This window comes from Mus musculus, chromosome 16, assembly GCF_000001635.26.
Source record: "Mus musculus strain C57BL/6J chromosome 16, GRCm38.p6 C57BL/6J".
In the NCBI taxonomy this organism is placed as follows: Eukaryota; Metazoa; Chordata; class Mammalia; order Rodentia; family Muridae; genus Mus; species Mus musculus.
This window is the reverse complement of record NC_000082.6, coordinates 59,164,271-59,177,256: the sequence shown is the minus strand read 5'-3', so window position 1 is coordinate 59,177,256 and position 12,986 is coordinate 59,164,271. Positions and strand designations below refer to the sequence as shown.

Genomic DNA, 12,986 nt, shown 5'->3' with positions numbered 1-12,986 from the left:
CTACTAACTCCAGAGATTACCAGATGGCGAAAGGTAAACGGAGGAATCTTACTAACAGGAACCAAGACCACTCACCATCACCAGAACCCAGCACACCCACTTCGCCCAGTCCAGGGAACCCCAACACACCTGAGAACCTAGACCTAGATTTAAAAGCATATCTCATGATGATGGTAGAGGACATCAAGAAGGACTTTAATAAATCACTTAAAGAAATACAGGAGAACACTGCTAAAGAGTTACAAGTCCTTAAAGAAAAACAGGAAAACACAATCAAACAGGTAGAAGTCCTTACAGAAAAAGAGGAAAAAACATACAAACAGGTGATGGAAATGAACAAAACCATACTAGACCTAAAAAGGGAAGTAGACACAATAAAGAAAACTCAAAGCGAGGCAACACTAGAGATAGAAACCCTAGGAAAGAAATCTGGAACCATAGATTTGAGCATCAGCAACAGAATACAAGAGATGGAAGAGAGAATCTCAGGTGCAGAAGATTCCATAGAGAACATCGGCACAACAATCAAAGAAAATGGAAAATGCAAAAAGATCCTAACTCAAAATATCCAGGAAATCCAGGACACAATAAGAAGACCAAACGTACGGATAATAGGAGTGGATGAGAATGAAGATTTTCAACTCAAAGGTCCAGCAAACATCTTCAACAAAATTATTGAAGAAAACTTCCCAAATCTAAAGAATGAGATGCATATGAACATACAAGAAGCCTACAGAACTCCAAATAGACTGGACCAGAAAAGAAATTCCTCCCGACACATAATAATCAGAACATCAAATGCACTAAATAAAGATAGAATACTAAAAGCAGTAAGGGAAAAAGGTCAAGTAACATATAAAGGCAAGCCTATCAGAATTACACCAGATTTTTCACCAGAGACTATGAAAGCCAGAAGAGCCTGGACAGATGTTATACAGACACTAAGAGAACACAAACTGCAGCCCAGGCTACTATACCCAGCCAAACTCTCAATTATCATAGAGGGAGAAACCAAAGTATTCCACGACAAAACCAAATTCACGCATTATCTCTCCACGAATCCAGCCCTTCAAAGGATAATAACAGAAAAAAACCAATACAAGAACGGGAACAACGCCCTAGAAAAAACAAGAAGGTAATCCCTCAACAAACCTAAAAGAAGACAGCCACAAGAACAGAATGCCACCTTTAACAACTAAAATAACAGGAAGCAACAATTACTTTTCCTTAATATCTCTTAACATCAATGGTCTCAACTCGCCAATAAAAAGACATAGACTAACAAACTGGCTACACAAACAAGACCCAACATTTTGCTGCTTACAGGAAACTCATCTCAGAGAAAAAGATAGACACTACCTCAGAATGAAAGGCTGGAAAACAATTTTCCAAGCAAATGGTATGAAGAAACAAGCAGGAGTAGCCATCCTAATATCTGATAAGATTGACTTCCAACCCAAAGTCATCAAAAAAGACAAGGAGGGACACTTCATTCTCATCAAAGGTAAAATCCTCCAAGAGGAACTCTCAATTCTGAATATCTATGCTCCAAATACAAGAGCAGCCACATTCACTAAAGAAACTTTAGTAAAGCTCAAAGCACACATTGCGCCTCACACAATAATAGTGGGAGACTTCAACACACCACTTTCACCAATGGACAGATCATGGAAACAGAAACTAAACAGGGACACACTGAAACTAACAGAAGTGATGAAACAAATGGATCTGACAGATATCTACAGAACATTTTATCCTAAAACAAAAGGATATACCTTCTTCTCAGCACCTCATGGTACCTTCTCCAAAATTGACCACATAATAGGTCACAAATCAGGCCTCAACAGATTCAAAAATATTGAAATTGTCCCATGTATCCTATCAGATCACCATGCACTAAGGCTGATCTTCAATAACAAAATAAATAACAGAAAGCCAACATTCACATGGAAACTGAACAACACTCTTCTCAATGATACCTTGGTCAAGGAAGGAATAAAGAAAGAAATTAAAGACTTTTTAGAGTTTAATGAAAATGAAGCCACAACGTACCCAAACCTTTGGGACACAATGAAAGCATTTCTAAGAGGGAAACTCATAGCTATGAGTGCCTTCAAGAAAAAACGGGAGAGAGCACATACTAGCAGCTTGACAACACATCTAAAAGCTCTAGAAAAAAAGGAAGCATATTCACCCAAGAGGAGTAGACGGCAGGAAATAATCAAACTCAGGGGTGAAATCAACCAAGTGGAAACAAGAAGAACTATTCAAAGAATTAACCAAACGAGGAGTTGGTTCTTTGAGAAAATCAACAAGATAGATAAACCCTTAGCTAGACTCACTAAAGGGCACAGGGACAAAATCCTAATTAACAAAATCAGAAATGAAAAGGGAGACATAACAACAGATCCTGAAGAAATCCAAAACACCATCAGATCCTTCTACAAAAGGCTATACTCAACAAAACTGGAAAACCTGGACGAAATGGACAAATTTCTGGACAGATACCAGGTACCAAAGTTGAATCAGGATCAAGTTGACCTTCTAAACAGTCCCATATCCCCTAAAGAAATAGAAGCAGTTATTAATAGTCTCCCAGCCAAAAAAAGCCCAGGACCAGACGGGTTTAGTGCAGAGTTCTATCAGACCTTCAAAGAAGATCTAACTCCAGTTCTGCACAAACTTTTTCACAAGATAGAAGTAGAAGGTATTCTACCCAACTCATTTTATGAAGCCACTATTACTCTGATACCTAAACCACAGAAAGATCCAACAAAGATAGAGAACTTCAGACCAATTTCTCTTATGAACATCGATGCAAAAATCCTTAATAAAATTCTCGCTAACCGAATCCAAGAACACATTAAAGCAATCATCCATCCTGACCAAGTAGGTTTTATTCCAGGGATGCAGGGATGGTTTAATATACGAAAATCCATCAATGTAATCCATTATATAAACAAACTCAAAGACAAAAACCACATGATCATCTCGTTAGATGCAGAAAAAGCATTTGACAAGATCCAACACCCATTCATGATAAAAGTTCTGGAAAGATCAGGAATTCAAGGCCAATACCTAAACATGATAAAAGCAATCTACAGCAAACCAGTAGCCAACATCAAAGTAAATGGAGAGAAGCTGGAAGCAATCCCACTAAAATCAGGGACTAGACAAGGCTGCCCACTTTCTCCCTACCTTTTCAACATAGTACTTGAAGTATTAGCCAGAGCAATTCGACAACAAAAGGAGATCAAGGGGATACAAATTGGAAAAGAGGAAGTCAAAATATCACTTTTTGCAGATGATATGATAGTATATATAAGTGACCCTAAAAATTCCAACAGAGAACTCCTAAACCTGATAAACAGCTTCGGTGAAGTAGCTGGATATAAAATTAACTCAAACAAGTCAATGGCCTTTCTCTACACAAAGAATAAACAGGCTGAGAAAGAAATTAGGGAAACAACACCCTTCTCAATAGCCACAAATAATATAAAATATCTCGGCGTGACTCTAACGAAGGAAGTGAAAGATCTGTATGATAAAAACTTCAAGTCCCTGAAGAAAGAAATTAAAGAAGATCTCAGAAGATGGAAAGATCTCCCATGCTCATGGATTGGCAGGACCAACATTGTAAAAATGGCTATCTTGCCAAAAGCAATCTACAGATTCAATGCAATCCCCATTAAAATTCCAACTCAATTCTTCAACGAATTAGAAGGAGCAATTTGCAAATTCATCTGGAATAACAAAAAACCGAGGATAGCAAAAACTCTTCTCAAGGATAAAAGAACCTCTGGTGGAATCACCATGCCTGACCTAAAGCTTTACTACAGAGCAATTGTGATAAAAACTGCATGGTACTGGTATAGAGACAGACAAGTGGACCAATGGAATAGAATTGAAGACCCAGAAATGAACCCACACACCTATGGTCACTTGATCTTCGACAAGGGAGCCAAAACCATCCAGTGGAAGAAAGACAGCATTTTCAACAATTGGTGCTGGCACAACTGGTTGTTATCATGTAGAAGAATGCGAATCGATCCATACTTATCTCCTTGTACTAAGGTCAAATCTAAGTGGATCAAGGAACTTCACATAAAACCAGAGACACTGAAACTTATAGAGGAGAAAGTGGGGAAAAGCCTTGAAGATATGGGCACAGGGGAAAAATTCCTGAACAGAACAGCAATGGCTTGTGCTGTAAGATCGAGAATTGACAAATGGGACCTAATGAAACTCCAAAGTTTCTGCAAGGCAAAAGACACTGTCTATAAGACAAAAAGACCACCAACAGACTGGGAAAGGATCTTTACCTATCCTAAATCAGATAGGGGACTAATATCCAACATATATAAAGAACTCAAGAAGGTGGACCTCAGAAAATCAAATAACCCCCTTAAAAAATGGAGCTCAGAACTGAACAAAGAATTCTCACCTGAGGAATACCGAATGGCAGAGAAGCACCTGAAAAAATGTTCAACATCCTTAATCATCAGGGAAATGCAAATCAAAACAACCCTGAGATTCCACATCACACCAGTCAGAATGGCTAAGATCAAAAATTCAGGTGACAGCAGATGCTGGCGAGGATGTGGAGAAAGAGGAACACTCCTCCATTGTTGGTGGGATTGCAGGCTTGTACAACCACTCTGGAAATCAGTCTGGCGGTTCCTCAGAAAATTGGACATAGTACTACCGGAGGATCCAGCAATACCTCTCCTGGGCATATATCCAGAAGAAGCCCCAACTGGTAAGAAGGACACATGCTCCACTATGTTCATAGCAGCCTTATTTATAATAGCCAGAAACTGGAAAGAACCCAGATGCCCCTCAACAGAGGAATGGATACAGAAAATGTGGTACATCTACACAATGGAGTACTACTCAGCTATTAAAAAGAATGAATTTATGAAATTCCTAGCCAAATGGATGGACCTGGAGAGCATCATCCTGAGTGAGGTAACACAATCACAAAGGAACTCACACAATATGTACTCACTGATAAGTGGATACTAGCCCAAAACCTAGGATACCCACGATATAAGATACAATTTCCTAAACACATGAAACTCAAGAAAAATGAAGACTGAAGTGTGGACACTATGCCCCTCCTTAGAAGTGGGAACAAAACACCCATGGAAGGAGTTACAGAAACAAAGTATGGAGCTGAGATGAAAGGATGGACCATGTAGAGACTGCCATATCCAGGGATCCACCCCATAATCAGCTTCCAAATGCTGACACCATTGCATACACTAGCAAGATTTTACTGAAAGGACCCAGATGTAGCTGTCTCTTGTGAGACTATGCCGGGGCCTAGCAAACACAGAAGTGGATGCTCACAGTCAGCTAATGGATGGATCACAGGGCTCCCAATGGAGGAGCTAGAGAAAGTACCCAAGGAGCTAAAGGGATCTTCAACCCTATAGGTGGAACAACATTATGAACTAACCAGTACCCCTGAGCTCTTGACTCTAGCTGCATATGTATCAAAAGATGGCCTAGTCGGCCATCACTGGAAAGAGAGGCCCATTGGACACGCAGACTTTGTGTGCCCCGGTACAGGGGAACGCCAGGGCCAAAGGGGGGGAGTGGGTGGGTAGGGGAGTGGGGGTGGGTGGGTAAGGGGGACTTTTGGTATAGCATTGGAAATGTAAATGAGCTAAATACCTAATAAAAAATGGAAAAAAAATTGAATGAAAAGGAAAACACAACATACCCAAACGTATTAGGCACAATGAATGTAGTTGTGATCATTTGAATAGGTGTGGTTCCCCAAAGATGAATGTGTTTGATTGCTTGGTCAAAGAGAGTAGCACTATTAGGAGATGTGGCCTTGTTGGAGGAAGTATGTCACAATGGAAGTGCCTTTTAGGTCATATATGTTAAAGCTATGTACAGTGAGGCACACAGTCTCCTGCTGCTGCTTGTATATCAAGTTGCAGAACTCTCAGCTCTTCCCCCAGGATCTGCCTGCACACCACCATGTCTCACTATGATAATAATGGATTAAACCTCTGAAACTGTAAGCCATTCCTAATTAAATCCTTTCCTTTATAAGAGTTGCTGTGGTCATGGTATCTCTTCACAGCAATAGAAACACTAAGACAGTGGTTCTAAGAGGTAAGTTTATAGCACTAAGTGCTTACATAAAATAAAGGATCAATATCATATTAGTAACAAAAGGGACTAGAGGATGGTGGCAGATATAGTGGGTCTGGGATAGACACTGGAGAAAGTTATGGAGTGTATGGCTAGATGTAGCTGTTGGATATAGAGAAGTGACCCGTTTGTCATTGCAGATACTCTAGGTCCAGTCTAGACACTAAATAAGGTTGTGAGATTTATGGCTGGGTGGTGATGTGGGTTACAGAGAAGAAGAAACCAGTGAGTTATGGTATATAGGGCAGGTCCATGTCAGAACCTGTGGGGTGCAGGGGGAGAGGCCAGAGCAATTGGGGCCACTGGATATGGGATCCAGGATGAATTTGTGGGCTGGCCAGAAGCTTGGGAAGGGAGGAAAGAACGAATCAGTCTTACTGGCCTAGGCTCTTAAGAAGGAAGTGGATTGTGTCTGAAATGTCAATCGTTAATATTTGAGACTCTTAAAGCATTAGAAATTTATAATGTTAAAGTTTGTGATACTCAGTGGGACCAATTTGGACATTTCATTGGGGTCCAAATCAATGGTGCCCAGCAGAGCATCCTTCCTTTCTTCTCCAGAGAACAGTTAAGCCAAATGGGAATTCTCATTCTCTAATACATTCTCCTCTATGGAAACCTTGCAAGGGTACAATTTGATTCTTGTGTCGAAGGCTGGAGTTCATGAAAACAAAATATTATATTTGTGCATGGGTTGTTAAACTTCCAAAATGCCTCACTGTGAAAAGAACTGCTACAAACATTACTGCATTCCCATGATGTTGAATTCTTTTCTGATTTAGAGAGGCCAACATATTTTAAAGATCTCAGTGGTTTCTTTCAAGATATACGTAAGTGAGGAATGAGTTCTATAATATCCATCATGATTTTCATAGATACTCAAGTATACTTTTTATTCCATTATAATTTATTTGGATTTGGATTTCTACAGCTAGATATAAATGAAGACAACAACAAAGAATTGCTGGCATATTTTAACATTACTCCTAAATATGTATAATCAAAATAGCTTGAATTGTTCTCTTTAGGGGTTCTTTTAAAAATGTTATAATTTTTAGCATAATGACTTTTAAGATCTCATGAAGCTAGGATTTAATTGATAGCTCCATGGTCTGTGACTTAAGTATGTGATTTATGCAAAATAGTATCTTGTTATCAGGTTCTGGAGGGTAGCCAAGAGTAAAAGGCATAGGCTGTGATGCTTGGTGGAGGTGGAATGAGGTTGGGGGTCATCTATGTGATCTTAGTGACAAACATGCAAAATAGAGGTAACTCTTTCAAGTACTGTAGTATTTATTTGCTGGCTAAAGGTGTCTGGTTAGGGTTTGTGCTCTCTTTACTGCAGGGTAACTACATTAGATTTCCTTTTATGTATGTACGTATGTATGTATGTATGTATGTATGTATGTATTTATATATGTATGTATTCATTTTTGCTTATCTTCCTCATGCTTTTCTTCACCATGTGTCCTCTCCTAATCTTACTCGTTTATACTTAGTTGAAAGCTCTCCACAGCCTGGACAAATGTGTGGTTGACAAATTCCAAAAGTCCTCCACATTTCTTAGGCTATTCTCATCATTCCTTTACCCTATTTTCCTCTTATTTTCCCTTATTTCTTCTGTTTCCCAACATGAACTCTATCATGCAGAAAACTTTCCACCAAAGCCATTAAAAATCCTTACATGTCACCATCCAGGGATCCATAGTTTATTGTACTTCACATTTTTCCTCCTGTTACCTTTCCTTTTTTAGGGATTAAAACCTTAACTATCCATTTACCTTCTGCCCAAGGTATAGTTGTATATTTTCATTGGAGTAATGTAGGCTTTTCGTTAAAACAAGAACTATTTCTTAGGAAATGATGTTGGTTCTAATATAGAAATTCTAGTGGGGAGTGGAGTGCCTTACTGAATAGGAGGAAAGTGACCAGGTCATAAGTTATTCTTAAGCCTTGGTAGACCAACTCTCCTGTTGATGATAAAAATGGCAGACTAATGTATCTAATTTATCAAGCTCAAGTTTAAAAGACTCAATACAAAGTTCGCAGATAGTTTACTTTTTTCCTTTATCATTGAACATATTGTTAGCATACCACATACCACTGCATAGTAGTAGGTCTGTACTGTGAATATTTTGTGATTTATCATTCTTCTCTCTAATTAACATATATGTTTGATTTCCCACAGTTTAAATCCATTTGGGTATGTTTTTTAAAGGCAGACTCTTAGGCCCTGTTTATACTAATGCATCAATTTCTAAATTACATTTCATACAAATGTTCCCAGAAAATACTGATATATACTCGGCTTGGGTATCTCTGAATACAGTACAGCTTTCTAATACTATTGCTTCAAGTTTCCCCTCCCAGAAACTTGTTTTGTTCCACTACTGTGTAATTACTTTAGAATGAATTTTGAAGCATTTTTCCAGAGACTATTTATTAATATTCTCCTGCAAGTTAGTCACTATACTTACAGTTGGTTGAGACTATTCATTTCTGTCTATATTACAATGCAAGTACATAAAATATATTTTATTTAGACTCATAATATACAACTTAGATATGATATTTTCAATCCTAGACAAATGAGACATCTACAAATTTTATTAATGTTGGAAGACATCTTGTTTTCCACAAAACTGTTGGTATATTCATATTTAGAGTTTGGATGATGTTGAATGTTATCATTGTTTGTAATAAAGTTTACAGAGTCCAGTTAATAAACCAAGTAACTAATAAGAAAAAAAGAATTTGGATGATGAACTTACATCATTTATCAATCTCAAGGATAGTTTCCATCTATTATCATAACATTAGATAAAAAGGCATTCTTATAATTATATGGCTGCATTTAAATTACACAATTGAGAAATTCACTTTCCAAACAGTGAATAATGTGTGACTTTCACTGCGTTTCATTTCAGGGACACCCAGTAAGGACATGGGAATAGAGAATACAACACTACTGACAGAATTTGTTCTCACAGGACTCAGTCATCTGCCACAGTGGAAAATCCCCCTGTTCCTGCTGTTCTTGGTCATTTATCTCATCACCATTGTGGGCAACCTTGGTCTGATCACTCTCATCTGGAATGACCCTCACCTTCACATTCCTATGTACTTATTTCTTGGGAGTTTAGCATTTGTGGATACTTGGTTATCATCCACAGTGACACCAAAGATGCTCTTAGACTTTTTTTCCAAGAGCAAACTGATCTCTTTCTCTGAATGCATGATACAGTTTTTTTCATTTGGAATCAGTGCAACCACAGAATGTTTTCTCTTGGCAGCAATGGCCTATGATCGCTATGTAGCCATATGCAAACCTTTACTCTACCCAGTGATCATGACAAATAGACTCTGTGTACTTCTTTTAACATTGTCCTTTGTAGGTGGATTCATTCATGTTTTGATTCATGAAAGCTTTTTATTCAGATTAACTTTTTGTAATTCTAACATAATACATCACTTTTATTGTGATGTTATGCCACTGTTAAAGATTTCCTGTAATGACCCTTCTCTCAATTACCTAATGCTTTTTATTTTCTCTGGCTCAATTCAGGTATTCAGTATTTTGACTATTCTTATCTCTTATACACTTGTTTTGTTTTCAATCCTAAAGCAGAAATCTATCAAAAGCATAAAGAAAGCCTTTTCCACCTGTGGAGCCCATCTCCTCTCTGTCTCTTTGTACTATGGCTCTCTTCTCTTCATGTATGTGCGTCCTGCATCTCCACAAGTAGACGATCAAGATATGATGGACTCTATATTTTACACTGTTATAATTCCTGTACTGAATCCAATTATCTACAGTTTGAGGAATAAGCAAGTAAAAAATTCACTGGAAAAATTCTTAAAGAGAAACACTTAGATTTCATATTATATTCAGGTATATTTTTATTAAAATGCCACAGAAATCATGTGGCTGCATGTAGCTAAATTTTGTTTCCTTGCTAAAATATTTGCATTGTGCTTACTCTAGGTTTTTGTTGCTGTCCTCTTTGTATGTGAATGTATGGAGCATATGTGTATAGTGTATGTACACTTATGTACATTTCACCATGTGCACATATGAGAAAGCTAAAGGAATTTACCAGGCATCCTGCTCTATCACTGTAATTTCTTGAAAGATAAAGCTTTTTCCCAAGCTAGGTTCATATTCTGCTAAACCCAGCAATCCTCCTTTGTCTATCACCCACACCAAAGATGGTATAGACAATTGTGGGGCCATGATCTTGACAGTAAAACTTGAAATCCTTTTCTATTGATATTTGTATGCTCTGCTCCTGTGGATGTAAACACAATTATTCACATTCATCTTCTTGTGCAGCTAATGCTCTTAACTTCTGAACATATCCTTTTCTCAAGAGCTGCCATTTAAATGAACTCTTGTCTATGTATCCATTTCCTTAAAAATATTTAAAATAAAATTTAAATAATACTGTGGTGATTTGAATATGCTTGCCCCATGGAAAGTGATACTATTAGGAGGTGTGGCCTTGTTGGAGGAAGTATGTCACTGTGTAGGAAGGCTGTGAGAGCTCCTAGGGCTCAAGTTCTGCCCAGTGAAGAAGAGTCAGTCTCCTTCTAGCTGCCTTCATATCAAGATGTAGAATTTTCAGCTTCTTCTCTAGCACCATGTCTGCTTGCATGCTGCCATGCTTCTCACTATAATGATACTGGACTGAACCCCTCAAACTGTAAGCCAGCCCCAATTGGCCCTTGGTCCGAAGAAGGTTCAATGTCCCAGTGTAGAGGAATTCCAGGACAGGGAAGAAGGAGTGGATGCATTGATAAGCAGGGGGACAGAGAATGGGATAGGGGGTTTTCAGAAGGGAAACCAGGAAAGGGGATAACATTTGAAATGTAAATAAAGAAAATATTAAATTAAAAAAAATGAAAATAAAACAAAATTACCAAATTGGAAAAAAAAAAAAAGAGTTACCTTAGTTATGGTATCTCTTCAGAGAAATAAAACCCGAACTAAGACAGAAATTTCTACCAGGGATATTGATGTGATAGACCTGACAATGTTTTTGTTTGAAGGAATGTGGATTTGGGGACTTTGAATTTGAAAAGCCATGGAATGCTTTAAGTGGGACTTAAAGGACCATCCTAGTAGGAATATGGAAGACACTGGTTTCTTGAACTTTGGAGATTATTCTTATGATGTTTTGGTGAAAAGTGTTGCTTTTTTGTTCTTGTCTGTAGAGTATGCCTAAGGCTAAGGTGAAGAGATTTAGATTAATTGCATTAGCAAAGGAAGTCTTTTTTTTTTTTTAATTTAATTTTTAATTAGATATTCTCTTCATTTACATTTCAAATGCTATCCCCTTTCCTAGTTTCCTCTCTGAAAGTCTCCTATATCCTTCCCCTGTCCTGCTCCCCAACCTACCCACTCCCACTTCCTGGCCCTGACATCCCCCTATACTGGGGCATATAATCTTAGGGAAGTCTTGGGCCAGGAAGCAAGAGTGGGAGGGTTGGGGAGCAGGGTGGGTGGAGGGTATAGGGGGCTTTGGAGATAGCATTTGAAATGTAAATGAAAAAAAATCTAATAACAAAATGCCTTAATAAAAAACAAACAAACAAACAAAAAACCCCAAAAAACAAAAAACAAAAAAACCCTGGCATAGATAGACTTTATCCTCCAGTTTATTCTCATGAATAATGTTTTGATAAAGCATAGCAAGCTTAGAACAGAAAAATACAAAATGTGTGGTTCAAGCAGTAAAAGGACACCAGGAAGTGCAATGGAGCTAAATCTTTGCTCAAGCATATTAAATGGAATTAAGGAAGTGGTGACCCCGGAGCAAGAGTGCAACCAGCTAGGTTTATTGTTTATATGTTTGCAGTTGGACAATGGATAGTTATATCATTTTAGGAATTATTACTTGCTTATTGTCTTTATTTGTACTTTCAAACTGTAATGAACTACAATCAAGAAATGTGGGGGCATACCTGTGATCTAGAATTTGCGGTTGGAAGGCACAGGCTTTTGACCCTAGTCTTGAATGGGATGACACACTCTTTTGATCCAGATCTTGAAGAATATTTGAACAAATAGGCCTAGGCATGGTGGTATATATTATTAATCCCAGGTGGCAGAAGCTAGCAGATCTTTGACTTCAAGGCCATCCTAGGACAGTGCAAGTTACAAATAGAAAAAAAAGCTTAGGTCTAGACGTGCTGGTATATGCCTTTAATCCCAGAATTCAGGAGACAGAGGCATGTAGATCTCTGAGTTCAAATTCAGTCTACAGAGCAAATTTCAATACATCCAAGCTTAGGTAGTAAAGAAGTTGGAAAACAAAAGGCTGATGAGAATGTAATAGAATGAAGGGGCCATTTTCCAGCCCCAGGAAGCAGCAGGACTTGGCAGCTTTGACCATGTGGTTTTGGAGTTAGAGTTAGTGATACAAGGGGTTACTGGGACAGTTGATGCTGGTTAGCTGGAGCTAAGAGATTTGTGGTGGTTAAAGACCAGAATCTTCTGAGAAATATTATCTGAGAGCACAAACTGTGTTTTAGAGATACCCAAGATTGTACCTCATGCTCCAGCTGGTAATATGTAAGAATCACACAGGTAGTACTGGTTTGGAGCATAGATATCAGCTGAGGCTTGGCACTGCGAGAGGCCAGGAAAGGCCATTAGTGAAGACGCAGCCTCAGTTGCAGTTGTAGGCCCAGGACTGAAGGGCTCATGAAAGGAGCTGAGGCTTGACATCTTGAAGCAAACTTAGGAAAGACTACTGGTAAAGCCTAGTTGCAGTAGAAGTCTCCACTATATTGGAGATGCTAGTACCAAGGGA

The 12,986-nt window shown here is 38.3% G+C and overlaps 1 protein-coding gene across 2 annotated transcripts; it reads left to right on the top strand.

The window, feature by feature from the left end:
• The first annotated feature begins 5,144 nt into the window (after positions 1 to 5,144).
• Positions 5,145 to 10,045, top strand: Olfr196 (olfactory receptor 196). Of its 2 annotated transcripts, XM_017316986.1 has the most exons (2): positions 5,145 to 5,153; positions 9,128 to 10,045. In XM_017316986.1, the coding sequence occupies exons 1-2, from the start codon at positions 5,145 to 5,147 to the stop codon at positions 10,043 to 10,045; spliced, it is 927 nt and encodes a 308-aa protein (XP_017172475.1). The 2 variants fall into 2 exon arrangements, with proteins under 2 accessions (XP_017172475.1, NP_666990.2); NM_146779.2 differs by lacking the exon at positions 5,145 to 5,153 and having other exon boundaries at positions 9,116 to 10,045.
• Positions 10,046 to 12,986: the final 2,941 nt, after the last annotated feature.

Bases quoted from the DNA above. Each gene is read 5' to 3' on its own strand.
- Olfr196 (NM_146779.2), top strand. From the start codon at position 9,116: ATGGGAATAGAGAATACAACACTACTGACAGAATTTGTTCTCACAGGA.